The sequence below is a fragment of the Pogona vitticeps genome, chromosome 12 (assembly GCF_051106095.1).
Source record: "Pogona vitticeps strain Pit_001003342236 chromosome 12, PviZW2.1, whole genome shotgun sequence".
NCBI lineage: Eukaryota > Metazoa > Chordata > Lepidosauria > Squamata > Agamidae > Pogona > Pogona vitticeps.
The window spans coordinates 16,396,427-16,422,820 of NC_135794.1; the positions used below are offsets into that span (position 1 = coordinate 16,396,427).

The 26,394-nt window shown below is 42.7% G+C and overlaps 4 protein-coding genes across 6 annotated transcripts in view; 1 reads left to right on the plus strand and 3 right to left on the minus strand.

The window, feature by feature from the left end:
- UBAP1L (ubiquitin associated protein 1 like) overlaps positions 1 to 10,869 on the minus strand; it is a 21,362-nt gene extending 10,493 nt beyond the window's left edge. The window contains exons 1-3 of the mRNA XM_020812159.3: positions 10,740 to 10,869; positions 6,649 to 6,803; positions 207 to 1,001 (exon numbers count right to left, since the gene is read on the minus strand). Coding sequence (XP_020667818.3) covers positions 207 to 1,001; positions 6,649 to 6,780 — 927 coding nt within the window. The 5' untranslated portion in view covers positions 6,781 to 6,803; positions 10,740 to 10,869. The remainder of the gene's footprint in view (positions 1 to 206; positions 1,002 to 6,648; positions 6,804 to 10,739) is intronic.
- Positions 1 to 13,390, plus strand: part of LOC140702366 (kelch repeat and BTB domain-containing protein 13) — a 34,063-nt gene extending 20,673 nt beyond the window's left edge. Inside the window, exons 2-3 of one of the 2 annotated variants that reach the window (XM_078380899.1) lie at positions 6,626 to 6,758; positions 12,983 to 13,390. The gene's annotated coding sequence lies outside the window, so the exon portion shown is untranslated. Of the gene's footprint in view, positions 1 to 6,625; positions 6,759 to 8,336; positions 11,640 to 12,982 lie in introns of those variants that run through there. The other variant, XM_078380898.1, reaches the window with a different exon arrangement.
- On the minus strand, positions 11,244 to 18,536 carry PDCD7 (programmed cell death 7). Its single transcript, XM_072981595.2, has 5 exons — positions 17,570 to 18,536; positions 15,136 to 15,274; positions 14,305 to 14,541; positions 13,782 to 13,869; positions 11,244 to 12,895 (listed from the first exon to the last, which is right to left on the minus strand). The coding sequence occupies exons 1-5, from the start codon at positions 18,458 to 18,460 to the stop codon at positions 12,778 to 12,780; spliced, it is 1,473 nt and encodes a 490-aa protein (XP_072837696.2). The 5' UTR covers positions 18,461 to 18,536; the 3' UTR covers positions 11,244 to 12,777.
- Positions 18,537 to 20,432: 1,896 nt separating this feature from the next.
- The window catches only part of CLPX (caseinolytic mitochondrial matrix peptidase chaperone subunit X), a 31,033-nt gene continuing 25,071 nt past the window's right edge, over positions 20,433 to 26,394 (minus strand). For both annotated transcript variants that reach the window (XM_020812176.3, XM_020812175.3), the window contains 4 exons: positions 25,314 to 25,613; positions 24,944 to 25,036; positions 22,965 to 23,071; positions 20,433 to 22,273 (listed from right to left, as the gene is read on the minus strand). In XM_020812176.3, the coding sequence (XP_020667835.1) occupies positions 22,183 to 22,273; positions 22,965 to 23,071; positions 24,944 to 25,036; positions 25,314 to 25,613 (591 nt within the window). In that variant the 3' untranslated portion in view covers positions 20,433 to 22,182. The remainder of the gene's footprint in view (positions 22,274 to 22,964; positions 23,072 to 24,943; positions 25,037 to 25,313; positions 25,614 to 26,394) is intronic.

The window sequence follows — 26,394 nt, forward strand, 5'->3', positions numbered from 1 at the left end:
TAACAGCCTTCCGTGTCTAAGTCGCACTGGCCATGTGACCACGGAAGATTGTCTTCGGACAAAATGCTGGCTCTACGGCTTGGAAGCGGGGATGAGCACCGCCCCCTAGAGTCGAACACGACTGGACAAAAATTGTCAAGGGGAACCTTTACCTTTACCTGCATCCCCTAAACAAAGCAAGCAAAGAGAGAAGAGTTGTTTCTTACCGCAACTGTGGGCTTGTGCCTCTGGATTGGAGGAACGAACCCAGCAGCCGTCAGGGGCCTCGCGCTACAGCCAGGGGTGGGCGGTGGTGTCGGGATTAGAGTTCCCATCAGGGACGTTGTAGAAGAAGGCCCGTATCTCAGGTTCCTGCTGCTCCGGGAGCGCTGGTGGAGGGAGAAAGCTCTGGAAGCCAAGGTGTGATCCGCCACGCTATGGTGCAAAGGATGCATGAAAGCCGCCAGCTTTTTCTTGGCTCCTTCCAGCTCATTCTTCATATTATTGAATAAAAAGATGGAGCGCCTCTCTTTGAGCAGAGCTGGCTTTGGGCAGTCGTTCTCCCTGAGCCCTGGGGACGTCTTTGGTCTGCACTGGGGAAGATTCAGGAAATGGGGCAAAGCTCTTGGAAGGTGCTGGATGTCATTGGGTGTGGATTCTTCCTCTTGTTCATCCCTTTCTGCAGAAGGGCTTGAGGAACAGGACTCGCTCTCGGACCCTTCCTGCTCCTCAGGGATGTTGTCGTCGTTCAGCTTTTCAGCGAGATGGCCGGCGTTCTTGACACAGCTAAACCTCTCTGCTGCAGTGACCAGGTTCACACATCTCTGGATCGGTGTCAGATCCTTGCCTTTACTGCTCGTTGCCTTGTCGCTGTCCGTAAAGCTTTCATTAGAGTCCACCAGCAGAAGCCAGCAAGGCGGAGCCGTTGGGACGACATCGGCCGTGACTTTATACCAGGGTGTTTCTTGCTGAGAGGCAGATTCTATCCAGTAGAGCACTTTCTTCTCCAGTGAGAAATCATGCTGTCAGAAGGGAAGAAGAAAAAAAGCCACTATCTTCGCTGCTTAGCCGAACACGGAAGGGAAGAGACTTGTAAGCTGCATCAGACATGGGAAGACCCTAGCCCTCCGAATGTTCTTGGGCTCCGATTCCCATCTGCCCCATGAGCAAGGTGAAGACTCAAGAGTGAGGGAATGCGCAGCCCAAAACATCTGGAGAAGCCCATGCTACAGAAGAGTTCTTTAAAGATATCCTTTAAAAAGGTTTCCTTCTTTTAGGTAGAGTTTAAAGCAGGTATCCTTGTGTATAGGATACAGAAAGAAACACATTTGCATATACCCGTTATGATCTGCTGGAGAGGTTCTTCTTTGCTTCTAGTGAAAAGGCAATTAGCAATACAGTAGCAGGAAATGGCATTTCCAAGCAATAGAACCTCTTCTTGCAAGAGCTTCTTATGCTCTCTTGTTTAATTATCCATAGCTCCGTATATAGTGATTGGCTGGCTAGATAGCTCAGTGGTTTAGGTATCTGGCTGTGGAGCCAGAGTGTGGGAGTTTGATTCCCCTCCACTGTGCCTCCTGAGAGAAGAGCCGGCCTGTGTAGCCTTGGACAAGCTGCACGGCCCCAGGGCACCTTCAGAAGAAGGCTCCTCTGAGTATTCTCTACCTGGAAAACGCTGAAAAGGATCTCTGTAAGTTAGAATTGCCTTAATGGTGCAGGATTATTATTATACTGTATAGTGAATAATATTTATGGTCTGGCAGGTTTTGCTCTGCCAGGAACATAACATAACCGTTGGAATTTTAAGAGATTTTTCAACGCTTTATTTATTTATAAATACATAAATGCTTAAGGACTACTTAGGCTCTGCCAAGAAATGTTATGTACAACCTACACTGTAATTCTATTATTAATCTTATGTTGCAAAAAAAGAGAAAGAAACAAATACTATTATTCCCTGAAACATTCTATGATGTTCCAGTTGAAATCTGGTTTTGTTCAATTCTGCCTGCCTCTACTGTATCCAGATGATGTTGGTATAACCATAACTTCTGCAAACTGTCCCAAGTGACAAATATGCACTCCAAAGGCAGGGCTGGAAATACAAAAATAAAATATACCCTCTCTAAATGTGTCAATTAAACTATTAAAGTTATTGAAAGGCCCAACAAGACGCATGACTAACATAACATGTAGTTCGTCTCTAAGCCAGTAACCACTACGGATGCTCGCTCGCTCGCTCGCTCGCTCGCTCGCTCCTTCCTTCCTTCCTTCCTTCCTTCCTTCCTTCCTTCCTTCCTTCCTACCTACCTACCTACCTACCTACCTACCTACCTACCTACCTACCTACCTACCTACCTACCTATTCCACGGGTAAAATTAGAGGTGTCCCAATCATCATACCCTTACATTTCACTCACCTGGATCTGGGCCTGACTTTGAGGCTATGTGGCCTAGGTCTAGGCTTGCTTCCTATTGGTAAAGTACAAAACAGGAAGTTGCCTCAACCTTTGTAGTCATAATTCTTCAGGCATTGCTCTCTATAGAGGTTAAAGGGCAGGGAAACTATAACTCCCAGGAAGTACTATGGTAGTTTCTCTCTTTTTTGTACATTACCAACAGGAAGCAAAGCAGGAGGCAGCTCTGCAGCCTCTGAGATAGGCCTGGTGCAGGTGAGTAAAATGTAGGGATCTGTACATGTCTGCTGCTGTGGGTCTGTGGCCGGGAATTCCCAGATTTCTGCCTGGGGAATTCTTGGAGAATCCCGGGAAATGGTTCAAGTGAAAGAGAATAAAATGAAATAATGAATGATGCACCGCCACATCCTATGGCATCAGTGATCTAAAGATAAATTATGCTGGGCTAATAGAAGGCATACTTCATATTGTAAACGAATTCACATTACAATATGAACCAGAGCTTGTGAAAATTAGTTCTTTGGGGCTGTAACTCCTGTCCATAAATATGCCAGTGGCTGTGCTGGCTGGAGATTCTGGGAGGTACAGTCCAAAAAGTAACTTTTTTTCAAAGCTCTGAGCAAGATTCATACTTCAGGAGGTGTAACTGCTTTCGAGCGCATTGTGTCTGAAATACAATCTGCATTTTCTAGGCCAGGGCAAACTTTTCAGAACTTGGTAGCTTCTAGTGCAGGATATGTGGTTGGAACATGAAAGCCGAGCAGTCCCTCTGCTGGTCAGATCCCAGCCACTTGCAACACAGATCTACAAAGAAAACGGCTTTGTGTCAGCTATCGATGAGCACAGATCCCAGGACTCTACCTGGTCCCTCACTACTGCACTCCAATAAAAATGAGCTCAACACATTTTGATACCTGAATCATGACAAAGTACTAGATAGGGACCCTCTCTCCCAGTTCTTCCTAAGGGATCAGCAACTGAAGTTTACTTCAACAATGGTGACTGGACAGCATCTTGCAAAGCATTTGAAGGTAGCAAGCTAGCTAATACCCTGTTTCCCTGAAAATAAGACCTAGCCTGAAAATAAGCCCTAGTAGGATTTCTCAGGATGCTCGTAATATAAGCCCTACCCCAAGAATAAGCCCAGTTAAGTGAAACCCCCCCTCCACCCTTGTGCAGCAACCAGAAGAAGATGACAGGACTGTATTTGAATAAATGTAGATTGTTGTACATGGAAAAATAAAACATCCCCTGAAAATAAGCCCTAATGCATTTTTGGAGCAAAAATTAATGTAAGACCCCGTCTTATTTTTGGAAAAACACAGTAGGTGGCTATGACAGTCTACCTGGCACTTACAGCTCTCTTCTCCAAGATATTCTCACTATTTTGTGCCCATCACCAACATCTGCCATCTGAGATGCCAGTTTTCATGGTGCCAGATAAATTATATATTATATTATATTATATTATATTATATTATATTATATTATATTATATTATATTATATTATATTATATTATATTATATTATATTATACCTAATAAAGAATTGAACCCCAACCTTCATAAATTGGGAATACGGGACAGTAGAAACTGTTAAAAAGCCATGAATTGATAAAATTGTTCTGTGTCCTCATTCAACTTATTTTGGCAATAAAAAGATTTCAAGATTGAATTAGATAATAAATCTACAGTAGCATTTTTTTAATGGTCCCTCGTACAGTGAAATATGTTTATTTGTCATTGCAAATGAATTCCTGCACCTCCAGATTTTGCATTAATCGTGCTGAGGGGATTCGAAAACACTGTTCAAAGTTGTGATACAGAGGAAGGGCAGAATCTGTTCTCAATCATTCCAGAGTCGAGGACACATAATAATGGGCTCAAGTTACAGGAAACCAGATTTTGAATATCAGGAAAAACTTTCTAACTGTTAGAGCAGTAAGACAGTGGAACCAATGACCTTGAGAGGTATTGAGTGCTCCAACACTGCAGGGCATTCAAGAGAAATTTACATAACGACCTGGCAGATATCCTTTGATTTGTATTCCTACACTGAGCAGGGGGATCGGACTCAATGGCCTTATAGGCCTCTTCCAACTCCATTATTCTATGACTCTACGTCATGTTTTGTAATTGGTCACTGCAAGGTAAACATGGGCTTCATCCTTGAGGAAATTCTCTGGTGGGAAGGATAGACATTCCTCTTTAATGCCCAGTTCTACCTTGAATAGGCGGCTTCTTCAGCTTTACTGACACAGTTTAGTACAGCTGAGCTACTTGCACACCGTTTCATCAAAGCTTGTTGGGGCTACAAAATGGCACTCCCTTTCACTCTTCTGTATCTCCAGAGACTTTTCTGTTTTGAAATACTGGTTGTAAGGAGGAAAAGAAGTGCACAGAGAGGTGGTTTTTTAAGAAAGCTCTGAATACAAAAGCACATAGACCGCCAAGAAGATTCCAGTGAAGAAGCAAATCTTGGCTGTAGAACGATGCCCAGAGTAGGTAGGCTTGCATTGTCTATGGGGCTCCACGATGAGAAGTGGATCGCTTTGGTCTTCAAGGCCCCCAAACTATGGCAAGGAAGCCTCCATAAAGCCCTTGGAACTTTCCTGGCAATGCCTAGGAGATGTGTTGAGCATGACATTCTGAGATGAGATGCTGAAGAACATTATAAAAACACATTTCAAAAAGGAATGTGGAAGGTTAATTTGCCACAGCTTGACTTGAATACATTATAGGAAAAATAAACAGCACTGAGAGAATGTGCTTCAGTGACTCTACTCCAGCAACATTCTTTCTCACAGCTATATATGTGCTGTGAATATTTGAAAGACAGCTCCACTGGAACTTGGTGCACAGAAACCATTGACTTGCATTTTTCTTCCTCCCACCTCAGGATCTGGATTCTGTACCGATTCTCTTGCATTGAGGCAAGCCATTGTTTCCCATTTTTATTTGAGCTGAGAAATTCTGAAAGGGCTTGTGGCACCTTAAAAGCTAGCAAGTTTGATGGGCATAACCTTATAGCAGGAGGCGGGGAAGGAGGGGGCACTTCTTATGTTCCTGGACTGGGGTTCCGAGTACAGTGGTGCCTCGCTAGACAGTTACCCCGCATGACAGTTTTTTCGCTAGACATTGACTTTTTGCGATCGCTATAGCGATTCGCAAAACAGTGATTCCTATGGGGGAATTTCGCTGGACAATGTTTGCTTCCTGCTTTGCAAACCAATTTTCGCTAGACGATTTTGACAGCTCCCTCTGTGCTTGCACAATGGGTGTTTTCGGGACCTAAGCTTTGCAAGACAGCTATTTAAACAGCTGATCGACGGTTCGCAAAGCAGCTTTCCTATGACCGATCTTCGCTAGACAAAAACGATTCTTCCCCACTGGAACGCATTAAACAGGTTTCAATGCATTACAATGGTTTCGCTAAACAACAATTTCAGTGGAATGGATTATCATCGTCTAACGAGGCACCACTGTACATCTTACCAGCAAAGCCAGTGATGAAGAACATAGGTAGTTGCAGTCCAGCAACGTTTGGAGGGTTGTGCTTTGCCTGCCTATTTGTTTTATGGAAAGGTCTACCAACTCAGCATCATTTTCAGTGTGAGGCTGGGGGTAAAGTGCTCCAGTGGAGTCCTGATCAGGTTGGAGCCAAAGCTTGCTTCTCCTTCATCCCTACATCGAGGATCCTCTCCATTGGAAAGCTGATCAGAGCCAGGATCCTATGTTATCTCTGAACACTGATCCAAGCGTATTTGACTTTGGCCAACAGAGGGGGTGCTTGGTTGACAAGAAGAACCTCATCTTAATCCTTTGCAGACTCCATTTGGGGTGTCTGCTGACCTGATTCGGGACTCCTGTGACCCAGAGGCTCAGCTTCTGCTGGTCTCTTCTAACTGTCGGCAGAGACTGAACACGGTCTGCCTTAAAGCAATTTGATCTTTCACTGAAAAAAGGCATGATATTTGAACAAAGTCTTAACTTATTTCAGATATCAGTTGAAATCATCCTTTAATTTAGACAAAATGCAAGTCTTCAATCTCCGGTGTTGGCGAACTACAAGCGCTAAGTAAAATTCAACAGATCTTACATATAATTCTTGCTAAAGAGCATTTCTAGAAATTCAAGTGACAGACCCAGGAAATGAAAACAGCTAGAGAAGAAGAAATACGGAAGAATCAATATTAACGATTGCTCTTCTTAATATTGCCATAATACAGATACACGAAGGAAACAAAGTTACCATTGTGCACATCAGGATGTCTTCACAGTTGGGTATCTCAATCTCAGGTGCACACACAAAGTTCTCTTCTCCCATGGAAGCATCTACAAAGCTGATGGTCATTCTGAAAGGTATGTCTTCCAGACAACTCATGGTGCTCCTTGTTATGTTACACTCTAATTAAAAAACACACACATAAGGAAAGCATGGTTTGATTTGTTTACATTCAGCTTCTTTGGTCTGCTCACATTATAAGAGCACAATTAATCAAGCCATTCCCTTGAACAAGGCTTGTGAAATGTATGGAAATGGCATGTAAGAATTCCCTGAGGTTGGTTGCATGGAAGAATTTGGTGGGGGGGAAAAACTTACACAAAACATGCTGTCCATTACAAACTAACCACAATGAAATCAATGACAAATAGCATTTCAGCCCAATAAAGGGTTACTTATAGATGGGAAAATCCAACCAAGATGAAAATGTTCTATGTGCCAGTTCTATAGCTATATTGAATAAACCACGGGCAGAGCTTCAACTTGGTAATGAGTTAATAATAAACATAGCAGCCGTCCAGGGTGAACAGCTCATGTTCCAAGGATCATGAAATTTGACTCCCTCTAAGAGACTGATCTACTACTTTACAGAGTTGTCGTGAGGTTAAAGCAGGGGACCAGGAAACCCTTGTACACCACCTCAAGTTCACTCTAGGAAAAGTAGACTATTAATATACCATAAATGAGTAACAAAGGCTTCCTATGAGACCTCCCTAAATGTGTGTCATACAAAGAACAGAGAGCACTTCACTCCAATAAGGGCAGAAAAGTGGGCATAAAAATCAAGCTCAGATGAAAAGATTTGACAGGACAGTTCCACACCTGTTCTGCTTTGCTCTGGGGTGGGTCACAAGTTGGACTCTTACTGTCCAACGTGTTACAGCGCGCAAGTCCATGGCTTTCAGATGTGCTTGAAGCTTCTCGTCCTGTAATTTCAGAGCTAAGAAGCTCATTTCATCCCTATGAGTTCAACCTCCACTAGCACTAGCCTTGATGGAACTGCAAAAGGCAGGATGCGGGGATTGGGTTGAACTCCTCGGATCCTCAGTCCAGAGGCTAGCCACTCAACGGGGAGGTTTTTTTTTTTGTGACACAGCTTGGGAGGACAGGGGAGAGGGTGGATGTTAGCCACAGACTTCACACATAGCCGCAAGATACACCATCTCCCCTTCCGGAGGTTGACTTTCTCATCAGCCAGAGTTCGTATATGTTATTTCACTGTTTTTCCCAAAAGGATGGTGACCGAGGGTCCTAAGAAAGCAGTTCCTTAACTGGAAGCTAGAGTTGTTCCATACAAGACTCCCCCTCGCCCCCACCATCACCTATTCTGGCTGGCATTCTTTTTTCATGGAGAGCTTGGAGGAAAGTCACCTATTTCCTGTCCAGATTCCCTCAGATACAGGCAAATCACATGGTACGGGAGAGTCCATGCTGTGGCAAACAAGATGTCTTTCATCACTTTGGGAAGGATCACCGCAAAAACAGGGTAAAACACACCCTCTGGTTTGATCCCCAGATGATTGCCTCATATATGTAATCTGGTTTTGCCAGATAAGACTCTTGCCGATTCTGGTTGACACAGCTGTGAAGTTTACACTTGCAGATGTGCCGTGTTCAAGATGTGCCGTCTTCCCCATCTTCTGATTGACTGATAGGCTGAAAATCTGTTAACAGCATGAATGTCTCTAGTTGCTGGATCTCTCTTACGTCACCATCAGCTTCATCTCCCTCCTGCTTCCTCGGACTCCTCAGACAACCTTCAACTTCAGTGAAATGTAAAGGTGCACCTGGGCTAAGTTGGCATCGGTAATTTCAATGAAGCTCTTCTAGCCGAAAGGCTAACGTGACAATTGCATCACCTGGTAGTCCAGCAGGAAGGCCAGATGTAAGGCAACCAACCAGCTTTGCTCCCCTGCACGTGGACTTCCAGTAATGCCTTCCACATGTCAAGCTTTTGGAGCCTGGCCAAGGCTCAGGCCATCTGTTGGTGTGAGGTAAACCCTGGTTCTACGCAAGCAAAGATGTAGATAACTGGAGTAGTGGTGGGGGGGGGAGAGGAGGATTTTGGAGGGAAGGAAATGGTACTTAAGTGCTGAACCAAATTGGGGTTTCGTGCGGTTGCTGATGGAGCCAAACAGGTGACAACAGTCCTTCACTGCTAAGCTGCTTTTCTTTTGCTTTCTGTGTGGCTTAGCTGGTGCTTCCGACTGCCATGTCTCAATGATCTGAACCATTTTTATTTGACATGAACTGCACAGAGATGACTTTTTTACAATTGGAGAGACATTGCAGAAAAGGGGAGAGTACAATTGACAATTCTGAATAATGGGGTTCTTTTTAATATTTTCATAAGAGAGGCACGCTTATATTGATGATTCCGGATACTGAAAACAGCAGTAACAGAGGGAGGAGTTTCAGCACCAGGCCCAGATGGCTTTTCCACACTGTATTATAAAAAATTATCAGGGGAACTGACGCCTCCATTAAAAGAAACAATAAATCAGATTTTACAGAAACATGGAGAGAAGCAAACATAATTATCCCCAAAGAAAATAAGAGATCCAAAGGATCAAAAAAATTATAGACCTCTATCACTGTTAAATGTAGATTACAAAATATTTGCTCAAATATTGGCAGAGATTCAAGAGGGTATTGAAAGAATGGATTGGGGAAGATCAAACAGGATTCTTATCACAGACATATGAGACAAAATGTAAGAATGGTAATAGACATGTTGGAATTCTATGAACAACATCCAGAGAAATTAGGAATGTCTTCTCTAGATATGGAAAAAGCATTCAATAATATTAATTGGGAATTTTTGTTTGAAGTAAACGTACGGAGACTTAAAGATGCCGTAATGCTTAAGTAGGTCTTGTAAAGGCATTTAAATTGTTGCAAAACCACTTTGGTTCCTGTACAAATCCCAGCACTGATCAGGCTCACACTTTGGTAGATTTGCCCAAGATACCAAAATTGGTGGTTCTACTCCAGTTGTGCCAGTTTACTAATCTCTTAGAATTTTTCAGCACGGACTGTGTAATGCCATATGGTCCCTTGAATTTTAAGGGGCATTGTTTTTATTCACACAAAATCAATATCCCACTCTTCTGTTGCTTGTATGTTAACCCAGAGCAGCTTTGCAACCATCCTGGCAGTACTATAGGGGAAAGGAAGCAAAGCACAAACAGAAGCCAAAAGACATGTGGCCACCAAATGTGCCATCTGTATGTGGGAGAAGAAAGCTATATGGTACATATATGTACACAGCATAAAACCATCCTCTGCCGAGTTGATCAAGTGCCACTCTCAGTGAAATTTAGAAACAACTTTCACTTACTATTATATATTACAAAGCCAAAGGCTGAGGCACAAACTTTCCACTTTGCTCTTCGATCTCTGACCTGAAGCACTTCAAATCACGGGGGTGAGGAGACGGCTAAGTAACAAATATGCCAAAATGGGATTCTTTTTAAAAGCATAGCACATAGCTATATACTGTATTTCTTACAGAAGAATCTCTTACAAACTGTGTTACTTTAACAGTGATGAAGAGAGGTTTGTTTACAAAATCCTACATTGCAATAATTGTGTTAATCTCTTAAGAGTTCATAGGAATCTGTTGTTTTTATTAAAATTGAACAATTTGGTACCAAGCTAAATTTGCTAAGGATAGTAGGGAATTAAGAAAATTGTCCCCCAAAACTGTCACCAAAATATAGCAAACAAAAATGTTTGAGCTTTTCTTCCAAAGGTTTAGCAGAACTAGTCAGAGTAATTCATAATAAAAAGCAAACAAAAACAGAAAAATGACAGATAAATATTTACACACCAAGACTTGTCCACAGTGTAGTCAAAAATGCTATTATCGGCTTAGCTCAATATGTGTTCTTTTATCATACTGCATTATGATCAGTTTGGAAAATAACACATTCTTTTAAAGAACAAAATAATGAAATAGCTTAACTTGTTGATTTGAACCTGTACTTAGTGACAGTAAAAGAGAGAAATATTATTTTATAAACCATCAACTTTACATTAACCCTGCCTGGGCTTACCTTAGAAAGAAATTGTTCAAGTGCTCATTCTGCAGAAGGCGGAGGAGTCTTGTTGACTGTCTCATACTTGGGTCTTAAATGCTTATACAGGAAGTCAGGTGAATGCCTGGCTCACTCAGCATAAGCCTGATGATTAGAGCTGCTTCAAGGGTTAAGCTCATGTCACCCAGTTTTCCAAAGGACTAAGACAACTAGCCATTTACTCCAACAAGTCATTTTTATCGACAGGATTGCTGTCCTGTTGTTTCAGGCACTGAATTACTCTCAATGGTTAAAAAAGGGGTAAGGACAATTTGATCAAAGGCAGAACAGGAGGGAAACAGTTTTAGCTCTGTTTGTCTATAAAAATTTGCAAAGGAAATATTTTCAGTTGTTGTTTCCAGAATTAATCATGTTCTCTGTTTCTGTCCATTAATAATGGAACATCACAACTCCCAAAGTTTGCAATGACTTGAAACGGCAGGGAAGAAAATCATTTAAAAAAAAACCAGACAGATTCAGATACACCGTGCAATAGTCTTAATTTATTTTTCAAATATGAGTATATCTTGGTAAGTTTGTTAAATAGCACTACTTTAAGTAAACTTTTGGCGCTTTTCTGTTAAACTGTATTACAAACAACAGTTTTGATAATTTATTAAATATAAATACAAGCAACAATAGACCCTCACCTTCCTCTGTACACTTGGTATAAAACTGTTAAAACAAAAAAGGGCACTTGAGAACATTTACACTACAATTTGTTCATTATTTTTATACAAAAACCCTCATGTAAATGTATCTAACAGTTGCTATGTTTGGTATTCAGGTGTTGAACAAAGGGCTTCTAAGTATCTTTGAATTGGACAAATTGTAAATACTTTTGGTTGCTAGTAATAAGATCACAGAAATCCACCCTGCCTTTTATGCACACTGTCAAAAATGCTCTCCAAATCAGGAATACAAAACCTAAGTCTCAAACCCTTGGTTTGCAAGGGTCATGCAAATCACAGCTGGCCCAGAATAGTAAAATGGGCTTCCACAAAAAGGATTGCCGAAACCCAAAACGTGTTTATCTGACACCAAATATATCGACAGATTATGCGCTTTTAAATTAATTTAGCACCTATCTTTACCATGCCTCCTTTAAAAGAAAGGAGAAAATGCTTTCCTATGTACATCATACAAACAGATGAAATATTTAAGTGCAATGTGCACCAATAAAATAGCAATGTGACTAATTCACTTCACACTGCTCCAGCTTAGTGGTTTAGTTTTTAAATGGACTAAACCATATTTGAAAAGAGGAGCTAATTACTGACATTTGTCAATTCACTTCACTCACTGTGGGTAAGGCCAAGATAACATAACAGAGGCTTATTTTTTGAAATAAAAGAAGCTGAGAACCTGAACACTGTACAAATACCTCACTAAAAGTCTTTAATGTTACTTCAGGATCATTAATACTGATTTCTCATGAAAATCCAGAATATTAAAAAGACATGAATTGATATTCAAGAGATGCATAAGCTACATGGCCCCAAGACTGTGCCTCAGCAGAGCTCGGTTAATTGCATAGCTTCGTACTTTTGGCTTTGTTGCTTCGCAAGCCACTGAACAAAATCATTTCTCTGCTCTTGGAACTTCAGTGTTGACCCTACAGTGAGAAGATGCGACTTCTACATTTTAAAGTAATAGCAGCAATACACTATAAACGTTTGCATGCTGATGAAGACATCCAGGAACAGCAACAGAGAGTTTATCAGGCTACCATGATGAAATTGCTACTATATTATCGTGACCCAAACTTTTAAAAAGCCAATTCTCAGCAAGGCATCTCTGGCATTGCAACCTTCAGAATTTCGTTTTTTTCTGAAAACGACAGACTTCAAATAATTATCCTGTCATCTGAATAAGCCATTTCACATCCATCTTGTGTACAGTGTGGTCCCGCTATAAGCAAAATATTTATGAGGTATTTAAATGCAAAGAAGTTCATGAAAGGTGCTCTGTCACTCATGCGCTGATACTGTTGGACTTGAGTGGGGTTCTGAAGACATCATTTGACAGCTGTGGCCCACACATCATTGGAAGGAGGACTGGGAAGAACCCATCCTGGTGGGATAAAATGTCCTTCAGGGTGATCGGCAGGCACCAAGTATCGATCCCATTCATGCCTTTAACAGAGAAAACAAGTTAGGTCATATACTGAAAATCATGCTTTATCTTGGTCTGATGCATTCTCTTCACCTTCCTCCTCTTAGAATTTCAGAACTGGAAGGAACCTTATGGATTGAGTTCAACCTCTATCGGGAAGGCTCCACAGCCAGCGGCTTTAACCACTGAACTATCCAGCAGTTCTTATAACCTGTATTCAGAAAAACTATTCCCAACTTGCACTGCCAGTATAGGAAGATCCATACACTGGAGATGCCCAGTTGGAGATGGACGGCATGGACTTGAGTGGGGTTCTGAAGACATCATTTGACAGCTGTGGCCCACACATAATTGGAAGGAGGACTGTGGGAAGAACCCATTCTGGTGGGATAAAATGTCCTTCAGGGTGAACCTACCTAACATACTCCTTAGGAGAACCCAAGTCAATATTAAGAACAACTTTTGTACCTTATGCTATTATACTTGTACTAAAACACACTCTATTTTTTTCATCAGCACAATGTCCTTTGTTTTATAAGGAAGCAAGAAAAGAATATAATTAAGCTGAATATTTTACAACTTGAATGTAAAAAACATTTAATATTAATGGCCCCAAATACAGATTTACAGCCAACTAACAACCCTGCATTTCAAGAACAACTTGCTGCAAAACAGAAGAAATCAAAATGTATTATTAGACCCAGTGCCTTGCCTGTGGTGGCTCCTGTGTCTAGGACCCAGGGAGGTTTGGGTGCACCAACCGTTTTGTTGACTGCAGCTTGCAGGCAGTTGAAAAGTAATGGCTACAATATATCTGACTTAACTGAAAGCAGATATAAAGTTTCTATAAACACAAGATCTAGTAAACTAATCTGCTTTATTCACTGTAATACTGTTTACTCTTACCTGATCTGGATGAGAGATGACACAGAATATTCAGCTTGCAAATAATATTGGGTAAATGGCTCCAAAATATGGGTGAGAGGAAATTCATCTGTTGAACATTGGCAAAAGATAAGAATAAAACACAAAACCAACATACAATATCAATTAGCTATTTTTATGCCAAGAACTGAAACCATGTTATTTGCTATTAAGCTTGTTTTTTTTCTTTTAAATGCTGCTGCTTTGTACCCTTCCTGAACATGTGCAGAAGCTCGAAAGGGATGGCATAAATATATTAAAAAGGGCCAAAATAGGGATAGATAAGAGTTTTTATAAATTTAATCTAGGACTGTTTGCAAAATGAATGTAAAAAAATATTTAATATGTACTGCACTAAATACGGATTTAAACTTAAAGCAAACTAACAATCTTACATTTCAAGAATAGCTTGCTGCAAAACAAAACAAGGAATCAAACAATACAAGCAAGTAAAAAAAACAAAAAACAAAACATAGCTCTTGAGCAAGGAGACACAGAAAATTACCTGCATCCCCAAACAGCTTGGAGTCTATTTCACGCTTTTGCTGCAAGAGTTTTTCCTTTTCCTTCTTCTCCTTCTTCTCCAAATCTCTTTTCCTCTCCTCCTCTTGCTCTCCTTCCAGCATTACTCTTAGAGCTCGTTCTTCGGCTTCATAGAGTTCTGTCCGCTTTTTTATTAACGTCTTGAACGCCTGGACTTCATTTTCAAAGGCTTCATCTGCAGCAGGGGGTGGGCAAACACCTAGACTCCCCAAAACACACAGCAAAAACTGTAATCATCCCAAAATAATCAAAATCAGATTATTAATCTGATTTTTTAATTCCTAATCTATTTTTCTATCTAAAAGAATCCCCTGACTGCCTTACAAAAAATGATTAACCACAAATAAATAAAAGATGAAGGTATTCCCAACAACAAACAATCTTTTCCCAAGGTGTGCCGTTACACAGCAATGCACTCTATACTCCACGTGCCTTTCCTTACAAGACTGGCGAAGGGCAAAGAAGGCAGGAACTAGGTTGCTGTTCTGAAATATGCTAAGCATTTACAGCAGACATTTGCAACAGGGGCGAGCAATCTGTAAGATCTTTGACAGTCCCCAGCTCCATGTACAGAGAGAGAGAGAGAGAGAGAGAGAGAGAGAGAGACATCAAAGCCAAATTTACTGGAAGAAATAAAGTACAACAGATAAGCAGGCACAATCAGTCTAACTGAACTGTTGGGTTTGTAACGCAAATAGCTTTCCAACTGACCATGTTTTGGCATGAATATGGGAAACACAGAAAACAATACTTATCTGTAATGCTAGGGGGATGCAAAATCCAAACATATTACCTTTCCTTCCTGCCGCTTCTTTTCTTAGTTTCCTAAGCTTTTCCAAGCCACGAAGAATTTCTGTTATGCGCTTTGTGTCTGCTTGTTTTTTCCTTACTTCGGATAACACACTATCCGCAGCAGCTTTAAGTTCTTGCTCCTAAAAACAAAACAGAACAACATACAATAACAAAACTGAAGACCCAGATATGCAGAGTGGCCACCTAGTCCAAATCCTGCATCCAACATGATTCTCAGACGGCCAAGTGCAAAGCAAGAGAACAACAGCTCCCTCCCCCTTAGCTATCTCCAGCAATTTGTGGTGCTAACCAAAGCCAACAATTACTGAAAAATTTATCCCTATGAATTTGTAGAACGATCAAGTTACTGCATACCCTGCTTCCCCGAAAATAAGACCTAACCTGAAAATAAGCCCTAGTATGATTTTTCAGGATGCTCGTAATAGAACTACCCCCAAAATAAGCTTCAGTTAAGTGAAACCCTGCCCTCATTGCACAGCACTGTGCAGCAACCAGAAGATGACATGACTGTACTGTACTGTACTTGAATAAATGTATATTGTTGTACATGAAAAAAAATAAAAACATCCCCTGAAAACAAGCCCTAGTGCATTTTTGGAGCAAAAATTAATACAAGACCCTGTCTTATTTTGGGGGAAACATGGCATATCCAAAGACTACTCTGGGACTAAAAATTAGCGCTGGACCTAGCAACTAAATACATGGCTTATGCCTTATAGGCTCCCTGAATCAAATTTCTCCTCACTTGCTTTCGAAGTTGACTTTCAATATGAAGATGTAACGTTAAAATGAATGTTGCTATCATACACGTTTTTTCCTAAATTGAAATCATATTTCCAAGAAAGAAAAAGCCCAATAGAAAAGGAAGTCGCTTATTCAGTTTTCCAAGCTGTGTATGCCAACTTAATTTTACCTTTAAAATGCAATATTAATGCATTACCATACAGGATTGACTTGTGTCCCTGAACTACATTTCCTTGACATATTAATGACTTATACAACATCGAAGTACACAGCATTGTTATAAGCTTCTCTCTCACAAACATAGACACACATACCCCAAGCACCCCAAAGCAATGTACAAAGCAGTTTACTGTACAGTAAGTGTGACTATAACTGCAGCCACCAAGCTTTTACTAATCAAATTCAAATCCCACCATGGTCAGTGGGGCCTTGGTCCCTAGTAAAATGAGTACAGTTGCAGCTTGAGCCTTTTCGTATCTACTCAGCCCCAACCTTACACTAACAACAAACTAACCTTACAGGGTCAAAATGCAGCCCTAAGTTTGTGTGTGAGTTCCTCAAACCCATTATCTTCCTAACTAAACAATCATATTCCCTAGGTGGTTAAAAATATTTTAGATGTAGTAACTCATTTTAAAAAGGAGAGTTCTGCAGGAGTTGAAAAATACCAATTTGTCAAGCCTGCAAATGGCTTTCCAGACCCTCTGATGTCCAACTTTTCCCCCATTCTTAATGATCTCTGGAGCCCCCAGAATTTCCAGGGAGTAGGACACTGGGGTCCAAATCACAAACACTATCTAGCCTTGGTGACAAATTATAGTTTCCTAACAGACAACAATGCCAGAACAATCCAAAGACAAAAGTCAGCCATATCTTTACTAGACTACTTTAAAAAAAAATCACAAACAAATCTTCACCAGGCTGAGCATTACAGCGCTGGGAGGACTACAGAAGAAACATAGAAGTCTCAAAATCCATGGCTAGATGGTCTTGTTTAAAGCAAGTCCCTGAACGAGGGCTGCCGCCCAGAATCACGACAGGTGTAATTAAAGTGCACATCTGGATATGCCTGCTGTAGCTGCTGAGCCTGGAGGCATCTCCCTGAAAGCGGTCCTTCTGTCTGTTAGGAAACTCCAGCCCGCCATGTCACACGATCCCTGGAAAACAACTTGCACCCGACTGCACCAAAGGGGTCCGAACTGCGAATGGTTGTGACCGAGTGTGATCACAACAACCTTGAGTAATCACAACCCTTGGGGACGTCTAGGTTTCCTCCGCAACCCCAGCCCTGTCACTCCGGGCCGGCTGAGAGGCGCCACACAGACTTAAAAGCTAGCCTGATGAGTCTGTGCCTTTCCAGTGGTCTGATGAAATCCTGTCCACCTCCTGAGAAGGCAGGATTCTCTAGGAAAGACAAAAATAACGCGGGGAAAGGCAGCTGGAAGAGGGCCAAAACACGAGAGGATTCCCTGAAGGAACGCACAGGCTTGCCTTTCCAAGAGCTGAGCAGGGCGGCTGAGGGCAGGACCGGTGGGAAGCGGATCGTACACAACCACAACCACATCTCTCTCTCTCCCCCCCCCCAAGTGTCCTTGGATTGCGCGGAAGGGCCACCGGGCTGGATCGGCTGCCCGGCCTCTCCGGGGGGCCTCGGCCGGCGGCTCACTCACCCGGCGCCGGTCCTCCACCTCCTGGGCCCGCCGGGCCCTCCAGCGCTCGATCTGGGCCTCCCGCTCGGCCACCCGGGCCGCCGCCTCCTCGCGGGCCACGCGGGCCTCCTGCCTCCGTTGCCGGCGCCGCAGCCGCTTCTGGCGGCTCCTCTCCAGCCCGCGCCGCCAAGAGGCCTCGCTCCGCAGCGGGCCCGCCGCCGCCTCCCGCAGCTCGGCCCGCAGCGCCTCGCTCTCGGCCACCTCCTCGGCGCTGGCGGCGTCGCCCCGCTCCCGCCAGGCCGCGCACAAGGCCGACAGCCGGGCCACCAGGCGCAGCACCTCGGCCGCCACCCCTGCCACCCGCCCGGGGCCGAAGCCGGTGGCCGGGCCTGGAGCCCCCGCGGCCGCCCGGGCGTCATGGCGGGCCAAGAAGCGGCTCAGCCACGGGTCGCCCGGCGGGAGGCCTCCCTCCTCGCCGCCGCCGCCCTCGTCCCCCTCGCCGCCGGCCGGGTCCTCTCTCCTCAGGCCGCCGGGGAGCGCCGGCCCCTCCGGCCCAAGCCTCGGCCGCTCCCCTCCGAGCAAGGGCGAAGCCTCCGGCCTCCACTGGGATGAGGGCCGGGGCGGCGGGGCCGAGAGGAGGAGCGGGGGCGGCGGGGGCGGCTGTTGCCACGGGGAGAGGTGGGGCGGGAGGAGAGGCCGGGGCGGCGGCGGGTAAGCGGGCGAAGGCAGGCCTCCCCCTGAAAACGTCGGGAACGGAGAAGGGGGAAACTGGGGCGGGGGAGGAGGAGCAGGAGGAACGGGCGGCGGCCCACGGAAAGGGCCTGGGGGAGGCCCCGCGGCCGAAGCGAAGCCCCGGAACGGCGGCGGCCCCGCCAAGGGCGAGGGGAACGGCGGCGGCGGCGGCTGAGACATAATCCCGTCAGGAGAGCCGAGGCCTCGCGCTTGAACGTTCTCACGCCTCCATTTCCCCTCAGGCAGCGCGCTTCCGGTAGGGAACAGGAAGTAGCGGGGAAAAGCTGCGCACCCTAGGCGTTGGGAGGAACCACCTTGTCAGCGCCATCCATTGTAAATTAAGGGTTCCTGAATATTCTTGGACTAAAACTCCCAGAAGCCTTCGCCGCCAGCTGTGCTGGCTAGGATTTCTGGGAGTTGTAGTCCAAGAAGATCTGAGGAGGTTCCCAAGGCTGGGAACCACTGGGCTGTATGATAAAGCGTTTCCCTGCCCAACCCTAGTGTCTTCCACACATGGGAGGAACTGGAAGCCCCACTGTAGGCAGGGGAGTTGCAGGCTTGTCAAAACTTCTGGAGGGCGGCATAGGGAAGGCTGTCACAGGAATAGGGATGCCCCCCACCCCCGTCCTGCACTTGTCAGTTCCAAAGCTTACATAATAGGAAGCAGGCCTCTGAATTCACCAGCATTCCTCTGGACAAAAGAGGGCAGACCCCAAATGTGGTCCCAATCTGAGGTTCACATATTGACCTTTTCCCCATTTCCAGGGTTGGTGGTGAAGGGGAGAATCACCAATGAATCAGTAATTTAAAGAAGATTTTAATGTAGCTTTGCCTAGATAACTTATGTCTACCTCTAAACAAATGATGGTGTAGCGATTAGACAACCAACCCAGTATGTAGTAATATGTTCGGCTGGGAATTGGGAGCTCTGTGGGTCAGCCACTTACAAGATTTTCATGAAGGTATGGGGCTAAGGGGAGCCAGGTAAGCCCCCTTGAGCTCACTGGAGGAAACAGTCTTAGAATTATTCTGAATTACTTCAGAAGAGCTGTACGTAAAGACTTAAAAACCAATTTTAATATACTGACAACAGCAAAAATACCAGTCTGTTCTTTTTGGAAAATGCATCAGCATCACTTCCCTGCCCATGCCTTGATTCCTATGGATGGGACATCAAGATAAAATTGACCTACCTAACTGGAATATGATGCCTGAATACCTTACCTGGTTGAGACGGGGAGGACTTGTTACTTTCTGGAATTAAGATGCAGAAGGCAATATTCATTCCGTGCATTGCCATAAATTAAATTACTTTGACTTTGAAACTGAATATGAAAGCTGGACAATGACGGGAGGTGGGAGAAGAATAATTCCTATGACTTGGTTTTGGAGAGGTTTACAGGTAGCATGGACTGCCAGAAAGGCAAAGGGTTTCTAAGTTAAATAAAGCCTGAGCTTTCAAGAAGTTTAAATGACTGACAATATCCTAATTTGGACATTATCATGAGAAAGGTAAACTCACTACAAAAGACAGGAAAAGTGGATTCTTCCCCACTGGAACACATTAAACAGGTTTCAATGCATTCCAATGAGGAAATGCTTTTCGCTAGACAATGATTTCGCTAAACAGTAATTTCAGTGGAACGGATTATCATCGTCTAGCGAGGCACCACTATACTTGGATCCCTTAGTGACCAAGAACTTCATAATAAGGAGAAAGGCGAGAACATATCTTTAACTGGCTTGGAAAATACATAGCTACTCCATACATGCTCCCACCATGGTACTAGTTTAAACTAACTACAGTAGGACCCCCCCCCCCATATCTGCTGGGGATTGGTTTCAAGCCCCCCGTGGATAACAGGGAACTCTCTCTCTCTATATATATATGTAGCATGGTAAAAAAAAAGGGGGGGGGAGGGGAAACAAGTACAGTATTCATAGCATGGTCTCTTCCTCTAGTGGCTGGTTCTGGTAACACATGTGAAAATATATATTTTTTCTTTTCATTTTTTCAGACAGGATATGTGAATCAGTGGATACTGATCCTGTGGATAGGGGGGGTCCTAATATAGCTTAAATCAACAATTAATGGAAACCAAATTCACCCCAAACCTTCATATACATTTCTCAACATAAAGGAAACATAACGTAAGCATATATTGATTTTAATTCCAGAAATCAAAAAACATACAAGTCCTTTTGGGGTTTTACAAATACTCCGCTAAAAGATCCAAGGATCTCTGTTAAAGCAGAATGTTTTCTGCTTTGCTAAAAGTTAAAATTAACAAGACTTGGGAGCAGCATTTAAGCTTATAACTTAAAATAAGAAAGTTGTGCAAACAGTAGCTACTGATTACTTGAAAATTATACGATTACACATTACTTCCTTGTGCCTCTTAATGTAATCAGGTAGGCTGGGAAAAATATCTGGCACCAAAAAAACTGATGCATGAGGGTTCCAGTATGTTCAATAAAATGTACTATATTAAAATACTGGTACAGAATTTCAAATATTTCGTCTATGTCTTCCGGTAAACCTTTATTTCCTCCAAGAAAGGTATGACAAGTTGCTTGTTTACCTGTTCTCATAATATTTTTGTGTGTGTAATATTTAAGTAAGTAAATATTAATGAAATCTTTGGAATTACATCCAGTTATTTAATGCACTGCATTATGTGGGACAACAGCTCTGAAACAGGGCACTAATTCAGAACCTGTTTATCTCTAGAGCAGTTCTGCTGGTTGTAATCTGCCTCCTATGGAGTCTGTGCACCAGGAAGTACTGTATTATCCCTTTTAACCCTCTGATATCCAGTTTCTAAGGGCAGTTTCCATAATAAATGTAACAGGTACCTCTAGCTCTCACTGCATTTAAAGCAGATATATTTAACACATATTGAAAGATCTTCAAACTGAAGGAAGGAAAGATATTCAAAATAGTGAATCTTTATTTTTATATATATTTATTTCCAGGCCCAATTTGTATAGAATGTTATTACTATAAAATTGTGTAGCTACTGACAACAGCTATACTGCATTGTAGAACTGAAAAAAAAAATTAGGACTGAGCTGAAAGTTATTTGGGAACCCTTTAAGTGCAAAAAAGGGGCTTCTGAGGGGTGGCATTCTCTAAAGCCCTTAGAAATCTTCCCTTTTCCACACTGTTCATCCCTGTTTCCAGCCATCAGGGTTTGGGAATGAAAAGGACCTCCCCAGTCCTCGTAATGCAGTTATGTCAGACAGCAAATCAGAAGTTGCTGTGAAAAATACTCACGTTCTCAGTGTCTGCTCTTTATGTAGTCAAAACATAGCCTACATGGCTATATTATTGTTACTTAGGAGATGGTCTGTTTGCATTTCTCCAAAGGGTGCTAGTTCCACTTGACTGAGACGAGGTCCCAATGGAGTATTGCTGGAGTCATCTAATAATCTGCACCAGTAATTCACAGCCAGCTTCCATTAGGGCTGGAGAATTTGCTACAGATCACACCTGCACACATGAGTGTTAAGTGCCTCATCTCTGCAGCACCTTCAGTATAAAATGTCTCCCCCAAGACAGTCAAAGGGGGAAAGGTGAATCTTGCAGAAGAGGAAGTGTTTATGCAAAGACCTCCGCCCTGCTTAATCTCAGCAGTAAAAAAGTAACTTTGTTTTTCAAAACTGAACGAAGTGTAATATACAATTCATTTCTGAATATTATGTCGCTGAAATCCAAGTCCACTGAATAAATCAATGTGATGTTACAAAAAAATACATGATCTGTTTTCCATTAACGCTGCCATTTCTTGATCATGTATTCTATTCAAGAGAGATCCAATGTTATTAATAGGTGGCAAAGTCAAGTGTGGTCTCAAAATAAAAACATTAAGTGCATTTTCTGCAGAGCAATCTGATATTATTTAATTGTTTGCTGCATCTGCTTGTCGAGTCCAACTCTCTTCTTCTACTCCTGAATCGTATTCTTCTTCAGAAGACTCTTTAGTTGGAGCCCTAAAATTAAATTAGGTAAGGATCAAATATTTTCCAGTAATAAACAAAACAGAAAGATATTTCAGAAAGGAAAAACCATGAATGATGGACTTTGGAATTCAAATGTCTGGACCTCAGAGCCAGAATCCAAAGAGGAGTTTAACTTCAGCACAGTGTACCCATATTGTATGGCTGTAACTTTTATATTTGAGAAGCGGGACAATGAGAAGTGAGGTGGAATAACATAACATGAACATCAATCACTACAGTGAAAGCATAAACATTTATGAGAGCCAGTGTGGCGTAGTAGATGGACTAGCACTCAAAAGACCTGGGTTCAAGTCCCCAACTGATCATGGAAACTCACTGAGGAGGTGCCAGTGGTAAACCACTCCTTGAACATCTAACACAATTTGAAAACTCTATTAGGGTTCTCATATGTTGAATGCAACTTGACAAAATGTAGCACACTTTGGCCAGAATCCTGATGTAACAGCTCTTACACTCACAAAGCTGCATCAACAGGATTCTAGCCACTAACTAGGAGTCTCCAAATACAGATTCTGCACGCAATGCCCAAATGTGAGTAGCAGCTAAAAATAGCTGCCTGTGTAAAAAGACACACAAGATGATATTATCAAAAAGATCAAAATCAGGAAATGATGTCCAGTTCTCTGATCAATCCAATCTGGTGTTCGTATTCAAACATTACCTGACATATCCTGGTTCTTTTTTGCCTTCCACAACATCTTTGTCAACCTCTACACCTACAATGTCAGAATTGGGTACTTCAAACATTGGTTCCAGCAGTAATTTCTCCTAAAGGCGAAGAACAGAATAGTCATCAAAATTTTGTTCACAACAGACTTCACAATACCTGTTATAACATATACTGTACCTAACAAAGGATGCCAAAATTCCTCCTGTGTCTAAATACAGCCTGAAAGGTTTGCCTTGCTGTGACACCAAGGTTTAAGACACTTGCCAAAAGTCTTAGTTCGTTTAGTCGTTTAGTCCTGTCCGACTCTTCGTGACCCCATGGACCAGAGCACGCCAGGCCCTCCTATCTTCCACTGCCTCCTGGAGTTGGGTCAGATTCATGTTGGTTGCTTCGGTGACACTGTCCAACCATCTCATCCTCCGTCGTCCCCTTCTCCTCTTGCCTTCACACTTTCCCAACATTAAGGTCTTTTCCAGGGAGTCCTCTATTCTCATGAGATGGACAAAGTACTGGAGCCACAGCTTCAGGATCTGTCCTTCCAGTGAGCACTCAGGGTTGATTTCCATTAGAATGGATAGGTTTGTTCTCCTTGCAGTCCAGGGGACTCTTAAGAGCCTCCTCCAGCACCACAATTCAAAAGCATCAGTTCTTTGGCAGTCAGCTTTCTTTATGGTCCAGCTCTCACTTCCATACATCATTACAGGAAAAACCATAGCTTTGACTATTCGGACTTTTGTTGGCAAGGTGATATCTCTGCTTTTTAAGATGCTGTCAAGGTTTGTCATCGCTTTCCTCCCAAGAAGCAGGCGTCTTTTAATTTCGTGGCTGCTGTCTCCATCTGCAGTGATTATGGAGCCCAAGAAGGTAAAATCTGTCACTGCCTCCATATCTTCCCCTACTATTTGCCAGGACGCGATGGGGCCAGTGGCCATGATCTTAGTTTTTTTGATGTTGAGTTTAAGACCGAAAAGTCTTGCCACAGTGCTATTCTCCTAGCCAGGAGTCTCCTTATTACCACCATTAGTGAATCCATTTTCTTGTAATGTTGAGAACCATGGCCTGCATGCAGCCTTTTCCGCCCACTGCAGCTGTGTAGCCAAAAATTTAATTCTAACTAAGGTGCAAAGCAAGCATAAACCATATTCTGAAGGATTCCACTCCCCAAAGCACAATTCTTTAAAGTAAAAATGGGGGTGGGGGGGTGGGGAGGGTTTGTTGCCCCCCAGCACCACCTCTGGTGGGTTCCAGCAGGTGTGAAGAACTGATACATGCATCCACTAAGCTAATCATGCCTGTTCTAATACCTCCTAAAACACAAAGAATGACTCTAATGCAATGCAAGTTCAAGAAGGAAAGTTTTGGAAATCACAAAAGTTGGAACACTGGAAGACAGGCAGATATGAACTCCCTACTGGTAAAAATATTCTCTATAAACCCCATCAAGTGAGTTAAGAGCTATGAAAGCAGGCAGTGCTCCTGTTTGTCTGAATGATGTGGAAGAAAACATCCATAATGCAATGATGACTCCATGTTCTCTTTCAAAAGCAGAGGACAGCTTTGCTTCAAACAACACATTTGTTACTTTTTGTTTTCTGCCACCAACTGTTTGTAACACCATTACCAGACTTGATTTAGCCTTTTCCCGTACCTACTGACTCAGAGCTAATTTACATCCTTAGAATTATCAACAATGTCAATGGGACTGTACAACTTCAGAATGATGGGGAGCACGTAGATAGAGAGGTGACAGGAAAAGTCTCCTTGCAAATGGAAGCACTAGTACTTAAAGCTGAGGGCAGGCTGGAAGTGTTCTTCTTGATATGAGAAAACCCACCAGATCATTTTGTTGTTGTTTATAAATAAGGCTCCATTGAAGAGAACTGCCTTAAAACCTTTCTGTTGTGAATCTATACTTATCTTAAATGTAGAGATGATCAAGAGCAGCGAGGAAAGGCCACACAAACACTTACCATTATAGAGCGAAGACCTCTAGCACCGGTCTTGCGTTCCAGAGCCAGTCTTGCTATAGCCTTCAGGGCATCCTCAGTAACATTCAATTCACACTGAAAAACATAAGGCAAAATTACATTTTGCTAATGGTATCATTAGCCACCACTACTTCCCAGCTTTTTAAAAAACCATATGCACTTTTCTTACATTTAAACAACTGCAATAAGATAACAACCACCTAAATATATCATTTGTCCTTTTATTTTTGAGCAAGGTAAGGCACTTGGTATTTTTAAAAGGCACCTGTCTTCTAGCTACCATTTTAAAATGAATACAGTGACAAGAAAATACCCAGCTAAATATTGTCAAGTAGCAAGAAAACAGCCAGACCTTGTCCATGCTGAATAATGCCTGATACTGTGGAATCACAGCATTCCGGGGCTCAGTTAGAATCCGTACAAGGATCTTCTCATCGAGACTATGCAGGGGAACCACCACTGGCAAGCGCCCAACAAACTCAGGGATCATGCCAAATTCAATCAGGTCTCGGGCTTCCACGTGCCGAAGCAAGCGGTCTTTTTCTTCCATATCCTGCTGCGAGCTGGAATCTCCACCTAGATTAGCCAGATCTGCAGCTGCCGCAGCTCTTCGGCCTTTCCCCAGATTTGAGGGCGTTCCAAAACCAAGATACTGCAAGACAAAGTTTGTGACATTTAAAAACAAAGCCATACTGTCGTTTTTCGCTTTCTATAAAGTTGGAATATCTCCAACTATAGATACCATTATAGGTGACTGAATTCTTCACCAGTTTATTACTTAAACACGACTTCAAAAGATTTCAAGTATGATTTGCTCTACATCTATCCCATTCTTTCAAATGAGGAGGTGAGAATAACAGTGTACCCTTGCTAGTACTCCATGGTTGTGACAAGCTACACGTGAGTTCTCCATAACTTTTGTGGCAAGACCTCAGTTCTAGTTACTCATATTGTAAAGTAACCATTCATGCACAAGATTCTGAGATTTTAATTCTGCAAACTATTTATTTAAAGTATTTATATGCTATCTCTCTCCTAAAGACCTTTGGGTAGAGTGGGCAGCATATAAGTTAAATAAATAAATAAAGGATCCAAAGGGCTAAATTCACTGTTCTATGTTGAATGGACTAATTGAAATGAATGGGACTTCTTAATTGTAACTAAAATCGTATTTATTTCAACAAATCTGCACTAGGTAATGACAATGTTTAGATTTACCCAATAACACCAGTAATGGCTTGCTGCCCCAATATATGACTGCAAAGAGTCATCCCTTTATGCCCACCTGCCCCTGTCAGAAAGTGGGTCATCCACGAAAATTCTCAGGCAAACACCTTTTTTCCTTTCCCAACACTGCAACTCTCTTTCCTTCTACAATAATAACAAAGATATTCTGGATAGCTGAAATGTACAGTTTTAACTCAGCTTCTCCT

Coding starts and splice junctions, on each gene's coding strand:
- PDCD7 (XM_072981595.2), bottom strand. CDS start 18,460: ATGTCTCAGCCGCCGCCGCCGCCGTTCCCCTCGCCCTTGGCGGGGCCG. Junction 15,275..17,569: donor AGGTGGAGGACCGGCGCCGG/GTGAGTGAGCCG, acceptor TTTTGTTTTTAG/GAGCAAGAACTTAAAGCTGC. Junction 13,870..14,304: donor CAAGCTGTTTGGGGATGCAG/GTAATTTTCTGT, acceptor AATGTTCAACAG/ATGAATTTCCTCTCACCCAT.